Here is a 7,966-nt window from a genome sequence, read left to right on the forward strand (position 1 = left end):
TTTTTGAGACAGAACCTCGCTCTGTCGCCAGGCTGGCGTGCAGTGGTGCAATCTCGGCTCACTGCAACTTCCAATTTCCAGTTTCAAGCCATTCTCCTGCCGCAGCCTCCCAAGTAGCTGGGACTACAGGCACGCACCACCACGCCTGGCTAATTTTTTGTACTTTTAGTAGAGATGAGGTTCACCATGTTGGCCAGGATGGTCTCGATCTCTTGACCTCGTGATCCGCCCGCCTCGGCTTCCCAAAGTGCTGGGATTACAGGCGTCAGCCACTGCGCCCTGCCTTCTTTTTCTTTTCTTTTTTTTCTTCTGAGACAGGGTCTCACTCTGTCTCCCAGGCTGGGGGTATAGTGACATGATCTCAGCTCACTGTTGCCTCAACCTCCCAGGCCCAAGTGATCCTCACACCTCAGCCTCCCAAATAGCTGGGACTACAGGCATACACCACTACATCTGACTAATTTTTTGTATTTTTTGTAGAGATAAGATTTCGCCATGTTGCCCAGGTTGGTCTCAAACTCCTGAGCTCAAGCAGTCCACCCGCCTCAGCCTCCCAAAGTGCTGGGATTACATGAGTCACCGCCCCCAGCCAAAAGCCTACTCTTAAAACAATTTCTGACCTGGTCCGTTTACATTCTGTATGTCAGCCTCAGACCTCCACAAAAAGCATCGTTTCTACCAGTAAATGTTAAAGGTCACCAGTCCTTTTCACCAGTTTTTCACTATGGCAAGTCTGGTCTTGCAGCATCCTAGATCCTAGATTTTACAAATCTTTAGGCCACCAGTAATGTGCTCTAGAAAATTCTGCCTCTGTCGGCCTGTTTCACTTTCTCCTGGTTGATCTCTCCTGCCTTTCCCCACCATTGTCATCACTCCCTACAGAAATAAGAAATTCTCCTCTGACTTTTCCATCATTTTGGCAATCATTGGAAAATCTCTCAAAAACAAAAGGTTTCCCTTACTAAGTCAAAGATTATAGAACAAAATCTATTGAGAAAAAAGGAGCTTTAACTTTTAACAGAAGCTTAGTGAAGTCACCATAAAAGTTGTTTCTTGGGCCGAGCATGGTAGCTCACACAACCCCAGCACTTTGGGCAGTCGAGGTGAGTGAATCACTTAAGGCTAGGAGTTCAAGACCAGCCTAATCAATATGGTGAAAACCCATCTCTACTAAAAATACAAAAATTAGCCAGTGTGATGGTGCATGCCTGTAGTCCCAGCTACTCAGGAGGCTGAGGCACGATAATTGCTTGAACCCAGGAGGCAGAAGTTTCAGTGAGTCAAGATGATACCACTGCACTGTAGCCTGGGTGACAGGGTGAGACTGTCTCAAAACAAAAAAGAGTTACCTCTTTTGTAAGAAAGATTTAGGTCTGTTGCAAATATTTTAGAATTATCAATATTTGTGTTTAATTTTATTGCTGACTTCACTGGGTCCTTTTTTCCATCCTCCATAAAAAAAACATGATTATAGGCGTGATGGCTCACGCCTACAATCCCAGCACTTTGGGAGGCCAAAGCGAGTGAATTACCTGAATTCAGGAGTTTGAGAGCAGCCTGGCCAACATGATGTAACCCCATCTCTACTAAAAATACAAAAATTAGCTGGGCATGATTGTGCACACCTGTAATCCCAGCAACTAGGGAGGCTGGGGAAGGAGACTTGCTTGAACCTGGGAGGCGGAGGTTCCAGTGAGCCGAGATCACGCCACTACTCGAGCCTGGAAGACAAGAGTGAAACTCCATCTCAAAAAACAAACAACTGTAACTTAATCATGCTTTTGAAACTTCTGATGGTTTTTCTCTCCTTTTCTTCCAGGTGTCTATCTTAGAAAGGCGCAACACAGCGGGAAGGGTGGTGTATAAAACCCTAGAAGACCCTTGGACTGGCAGTGAGAGTGATAAATTCATCCTCTTGGGTTATCTCGACCAGCTGCGTAAAGATCCAGCCCTTCTGTCCTCTGAAGCAGTGCTTCCCGACCTGACCGATGAACTTGCTCCTGTGAGCATCGAGGCTGGGAATGGTGGGACACCAGGAGGGTTCATGAGCGCACAATGCTGGTGACAGATTTCTGCTCTGAGCAGAGGTCCAGCATCAGCACTGTGTTGCAGGGTAGAGGGACTCTGCCTTTGGGGTTCAGTCCTGACCATCATCCATTTTCTGTCTATGTAGGTTTTTTTCCTTCGGTGGCTCTACTCTGCTTCTGACTACATCTCAGACTGCTGGGATAGCATAGTTCACAACAACTGGTAGGGATATTGCTAGGTTGAATTTCTTTTTCTCTGTTAATACTGTGTCACAGTTTTTCTTTTGAAAAGAGTTCATCATTATTAAATTTCAGTGTACACTTGATGGGGCAAGTAGAAGAATGTTTACAGTTTTTTTTTTTTTTTTTTTTNTTTTTTTGAGACGGAGTTTTGCTCTTGTTGCCCAGACTAGAGTGCAATGGCGCTCTCTCGGCTCACTGCAACCTCCGCCTCCCGGGTTCAAGCGATTCTCCTGCCTTAGCTTCCCAGGTAGCTGGGATTACAGGCTTGCACCACTGTGCCTGGCTAATTTTGTATTTTTAGTAGACATGGAGTTTCTCCACATTGGTCAGGCTGGTCTCGAACTCCCGACCTCAGGTGATCTGCCTGCCTCAGCCTCCCACAGTGCTGGGATTATAGGCATGAGCCACCATGCCCAGCCACTTCCCTTTTTTTATATTGGCTGACTGATGCTTTCTCACCGGCCGGGAAAGGATCAACTATGGCTACCATTCTGGGCAGCAGAGCCTGGGACTGTCTCTTCATCAGGGAACCTGTGGTGCCTGGCACAGGGCCTGACACACATGGAGTCCAGTGTATAGATGTAAAAGGCATGAGTGAAATAACCTGCAGAGGGAGACCCACTGCCACCCACTGATAAGCTCATGAGCCCCTGAAGGCAGAACCACATCTCATTCATGTTTGTGATTCCTGGCACCCAACACAGCGCCTGAAAAGTCTCAGGCCTTTGATGAATGTTGGTGGGTGCATACAATTTCAGAACACCAGTCCTAGATGAAATCTTGCAAGATCAATTTTGTCTCCCTACTCCACCCTTCTGGGCTACATCTGAATTACTCTGGCCAGAAAGAAAATCAGTAAAGCTGAAATAATTCCACATTATCAGAGAATTCTTCCGTATTTGTACCTTAAATCCTTTATTATTCCTTTTATTGTTTCCTTATGCAGAATTTATTAAACATAGCCTTTTTTTTTTTTTTTTTTTTTTTTTTTCCTGAGATGGAGTTTTGCTCTTGTTGCCGAGGCTGGAGTGCATTGGTGTGATCTCAGCTCATTGCAACCTCTGTCTCCTGGGATCAAACGATTCTCCTGCCTCAGCCTCCTGAGTAGCTGGTATTACAGGCTTGCGCCACCACGCCCAGCTAATTTTGTAATTTTTTTTTAAGTAGAAACAGGGTTTCTCCATGTTGGTCAGGCTGATCTCGAACTCCCACCCTCAGGTGATCTGCCTGCTTAGGCCTCCTAAAGTGCTGGGATTACAGACGTGAGCCACTGCGCCTGACCAAGCATAGACTATTATACTGAGCTATAAAATCAAACTTTTAGACTAAGCTATCTGTGAATTAGAGCACTGAGCAAACAATCTCTACCTTTTCCTCCACCGCCACCCCCCACCAGGAAAAGCTCTGTTTGCCTGAAATTAGTAAGAATTTATTGGTGTGAATAATTTCTGGTTTGGGATTTTTCTCTGTTTTTGAGCTAGAGAGAAGAAAGTTTAACTTGAGCTAACGGTTCGCCAATTTGGTTTTAGGCGGGAAATGATGCCTCTGCTGTCCCTGATCTTCTCTGCCCTCTTCATCCTCTTCGGCACAGTCATCGTTCAGGCTTTCAGGTAAATGTCCTGTGGCTTCTCACTGCACCTCCATGCGCGGTCTTGACACTTTTTTTGTAAAACTGCTTTTTTCTTACTTTAGTGATTCGAATGATGAGCGAGAGTCAAGCCCTCCAGATAAAGAGGAAGCCCAAGAGAAGACTGGGAAGACTGAGCCAAGCTTCACCAAAGAAAACAGGTTTCTCTAACAAAACACCAAACTTACCTCACTGACACCTACCCCCCAGATCATGTTGTCTAATAACACAGCATTGGAACATACAGTATAGAGAAGAGCTCTCCTGCACTCCTTTCATGTAAAGTGTGGATACTAGGAAAAGTCACTGTGACTTGTGTTTACTAAGAGCCTCTAGGTGTTTAGATGCCTTAGATTTCATAATGAAGGCAGAAGGAAAGAAGCATGTCAGGCAAGTGGTAGGTGAGCCAGAAGCAGGACGTGGTTTGTCCCTGTAACTGTTAATGAACATGACCAGCCTTGAGCGCACATGCACATCCAGCAGTGAGAGGCCAGGGTCTCTGAGATGAAGAACACAGACTGAGCGATAGTTTTCTTCATTCTGTCCTAGAGCAACTTCTGCACCTGAAAAGCAGCATCAAGCTGGGCACAGTGGCTCACACCTGTAATCCCAACACTACGAGGCCAAGGTGGGAGGATTGCTTGAGCCCAGGATTCGAGACTAGCTTAGGCAACATGGCAAGACCCTGTCTCTGCACAAAATTTATAAAATTAGCTGGATGTGGTGGCAGGCACCTGTGGTCCCAGCTACTTGGGAGGCTGAGGTGGGAGGATCACTTGAGCCCAGGAGGTCGAGGCTGTAGTGAGCCATGATCATGCTGCTGCACTCAAGCCTGGACAACAGAGTAAGACCGTGTCTCAAAAAGAAAAAGCAAAGCAGCACAGAAAGGCTGTTTATAGGTCAGGGATTACCAAGTCAGGCCATCCCCATCCTACCAATGTGTTAGGCTCAAAGTGAATAACATACCTAGTCTGGCTAGAATGTAGCATTTTCTTTCACTTGTTCCTTTTCAAACCAATGGCTTTCCCCTATCCTGACAGCATCTTAACTCCTCAATATTTCTCCACAGCAAGGTTCCTAAAAAAGGCTTTGTGGAGGTAACTGAACTCACAGATGTAACATACACCAGTAACTTGGTACGCCTGAGGCCAGGCCACATGAATGTGGTCCTCATCCTGTCAAATTCTACCAAGACCAGCCTACTGCAGAAATTTGCTTTGGAGGTCTACACATTTACTGGGTAAGCATGTGTGTGTGTATGCATGTATGTATGTGTGTGAGAGGGGCAGGTGCACTGAAATTGCACACTTTTCTCTTTGGTCTTATCGGGCTTTATTTGTGTGGCAAGATGCTGCTGTGACCTTTCCAATCCAGACATCAGAGCCACTGAGACAGGGACCTCTTTTCTCACTTCACTTCGCGTTCTGTTGGTTCTGGACAGAAAAGCTTGAACTCAGTGTTATTCTCTGAGCCCTTTCAGCAAACTGACTGTTCTCTAGCCCTAGTGTGTTTTCCAGAAGACCAATGTAAGTTCCACCGAGCAAGGGATGGGGGAATGGGCGATTGAAGTTGTCGCAGCTGCTGGAGAGGCACTGGCTCCCGCAGAAAGCCTTTGTTTCTCTGTGTTCAGGCCCCACCCGACACAAAGCATTTTCCTATGATTTTAAGTTTCACTGGGGTATTTATTTTCTCAGCAATTAAATGTGTCAGGAAATACCCTGAGTCCTCATTCTCTTCTTCCTACAGGAGCAGCTGCCTACACTTCTCCTTCCTGAGTCTAGATAAACACAGAGAATGGCTAGAATACTTATTAGAATTTGCTCAAGATGCAGCCCCGATCCCAAACCAATATGATAAGCATTTCATGGAACGTGACTACACTGGTTATGTACTAGCCCTGAATGGCCACAAGAAATACTTCTGCCTCTTCAAGCCCCAAAAAACAGTCGAAGAGGAGGAAGCCATGGGGTCATGCAGCGATCTTGACTCTTCCCTCCACCTGGGTGAATCTCGAGGGAAACCTGCCTGTGGCCTTGGATCCAGGCCCATCAAAGGAAAGTTGAGCAAGCTCTCCTTGTGGATGGAACGCCTGCTGGAGGGCTCCTTACAGAGGTTTTATATCCCATCGTGGCCTGAACTAGACTGAGAAGATTTTCAAAAGGGATTTGAACTCTTCAGACTTTTTAACATGCCCCTGTGAACAGGTATTTTTAGGACTCAAACTACCATAATGAACAGAGTATAGATTTTAGATTGCTCTTCTAGAACCATGGCTAGAAGAATCTTTCCTTTGTCCTATTCTAACCTAGGAATGAAAAACACCACAAGTTTCAATTCCCTAGATCAAAATCTTTTCCTCTGGGTTTTATTTTTCCTCACTGAATGCCACACCATTGAAAATAGACTGCTCATCCCCTCTTCTTTCTCATCCCGGTCCCATCCTCACCCCACCCTGTGTCCTGTGTCTTGGAGAAACACAGGACTGCACCCTGCAAACGGCATCTGGCGGACCCTCCTGAGCCTGTCATGCAGGCCGGGTCATTGGCCCCTTCCCCAGCCCCGGCCCGGCTATGCTGCTGCCATGGCGCATGCTCTTAACCCTGAACAAACCACAGCAGCTTCTAGCCCCGCATCTGGAAAGAGACCCCTTTCCAAGCAATCTCACATTTACTGGTTGTTCTGGGAGTAATTGGCTAAAAGTATATTTTGGGGGGTATCCCCTCAACAACAGTTTGTTGGCCATGGTTTGAAAAGGAAAGGAGTGAGCGGGCGTTCTGCATGTGAGTTCTCAAGAAAAGGAAAGGGAGGCTGGGCAGTGGCTGAAGCGATGCAGCTTTGAGACATGCTGTGAGCATCGCATCTGCCGCCCCAGCGCTGCTGGTGGCCAGGGGAGGGTCTGCACAGCAAGAAGTACTGTGATGACTTTGAGCCGTTGACATGTATGTTTTCAGATGCCTTTCTGCCTCTATCGATTTTAGGGTATGGATATTAGGAGCCATAACTTGTAATCTTGTTCTCTGAATGTAGAGATAAGCTGCTATAAAGCCAGTAGATGTTAAACGGAAGAGAAATTATTCCCACCTGCTATGAGTCAGGCTCAAGGAACCTCTTCACTCTAATAGTGTCTCTTTAGTAAAATACCAGACATGTCTTTGTATCAAGGAACTTCAAATTTCTCAACAATTGCATTTTGAACACTGTTACCCCAAAAGTGCTCTATCTTCAAGTCATCTTTTGTAGCAAGTGAGCCAAGACTTATTCTGGACTTCCATTTTGCAGAACGCTTACTTTCCACTTCTGGCCTATATTTTGATGTCTCATCTTCATTGTTTTCGCTCTTAACTTACAGCTGTTTCAGGAGTAACGGGGTCACACTGGCAGTCAGCACCTGAGCGTGCTGAGCTCCGGTGTAAAGTGGTCCCCAGGCTGGCTCATACCAGCCAGTTAGAGAGCATACCCTTTATTTTTCAGGGCAGAACCACCAATGGTTCTGAGTTTGAGTTCGGACAATTTCCAAGAGTGGTCCATTCAAATGTCAAAGCAAGTTGTCTCTGGCAGCTTTGTGAAGGGTGAAAATCAGTGATGGGACATTTACTAAGTTAGTATTTCTTTAAGCCACTTGGATCCTGAATAATTTAAATCTTGAGCTACATTGGCAAGTAATAAATTATTTAAGGCCAGGAATTCCTATAGTTTTCATGGAGTCTATAGCTTTATTAGAAAAGAAATCACTGCCAGGCTTCATTCTCCCATATGATCCTCTAAAAATGAACACTTCCTCTGAATGCTGTATCTCTTTTTTTTTTTTTTGAGACGGAGTCTTGCTCTGTTGCCAGGCTGGAGTGCAGTGGTGCAATCTCTGCTCGCTGCACCTCCACCTCCCAGGTTCAAGTCATTATCCTGCCTCAGCCTCCTGAGTAGCTGGGATTACAGGTACCCACCATCACGCCCAGCTAATTTTTGTATTTTTAGTAGAGATGAGGTTTCACCATGTTGGCCAAGATGGTCTCGATCCCTTGACCTCATGATCTGCCCACCTCGGTCTCCCAAAGTGCTAGGATTACTGGTG

The 7,966-nt window shown here is 46.0% G+C and overlaps 1 protein-coding gene across 2 annotated transcripts in view; it reads left to right on the forward strand.

Moving 5' to 3' along the window:
* Positions 1-7,054, forward strand: part of DNAJC16 (DnaJ heat shock protein family (Hsp40) member C16) — a 36,395-nt gene extending 29,341 nt beyond the window's left edge. For both annotated transcript variants that reach the window (XM_017504996.2, XM_017504987.2), the window contains exons 10-15: positions 1,820-2,002; positions 2,174-2,250; positions 3,800-3,880; positions 3,963-4,058; positions 4,964-5,137; positions 5,644-7,054. In XM_017504996.2, the coding sequence (XP_017360485.1) occupies positions 1,820-2,002; positions 2,174-2,250; positions 3,800-3,880; positions 3,963-4,058; positions 4,964-5,137; positions 5,644-6,043 (1,011 nt within the window). In that variant the 3' untranslated portion in view covers positions 6,044-7,054. The remainder of the gene's footprint in view (positions 1-1,819; positions 2,003-2,173; positions 2,251-3,799; positions 3,881-3,962; positions 4,059-4,963; positions 5,138-5,643) is intronic.
* The last annotated feature ends 912 nt before the right edge of the window (positions 7,055-7,966 follow it).

The sequence above is a fragment of the Cebus imitator genome, unplaced genomic scaffold (genome assembly GCF_001604975.1).
Source record: "Cebus imitator isolate Cc_AM_T3 unplaced genomic scaffold, Cebus_imitator-1.0 Scaffold15, whole genome shotgun sequence".
Taxonomy (NCBI): Eukaryota; Metazoa; Chordata; class Mammalia; order Primates; family Cebidae; genus Cebus; species Cebus imitator.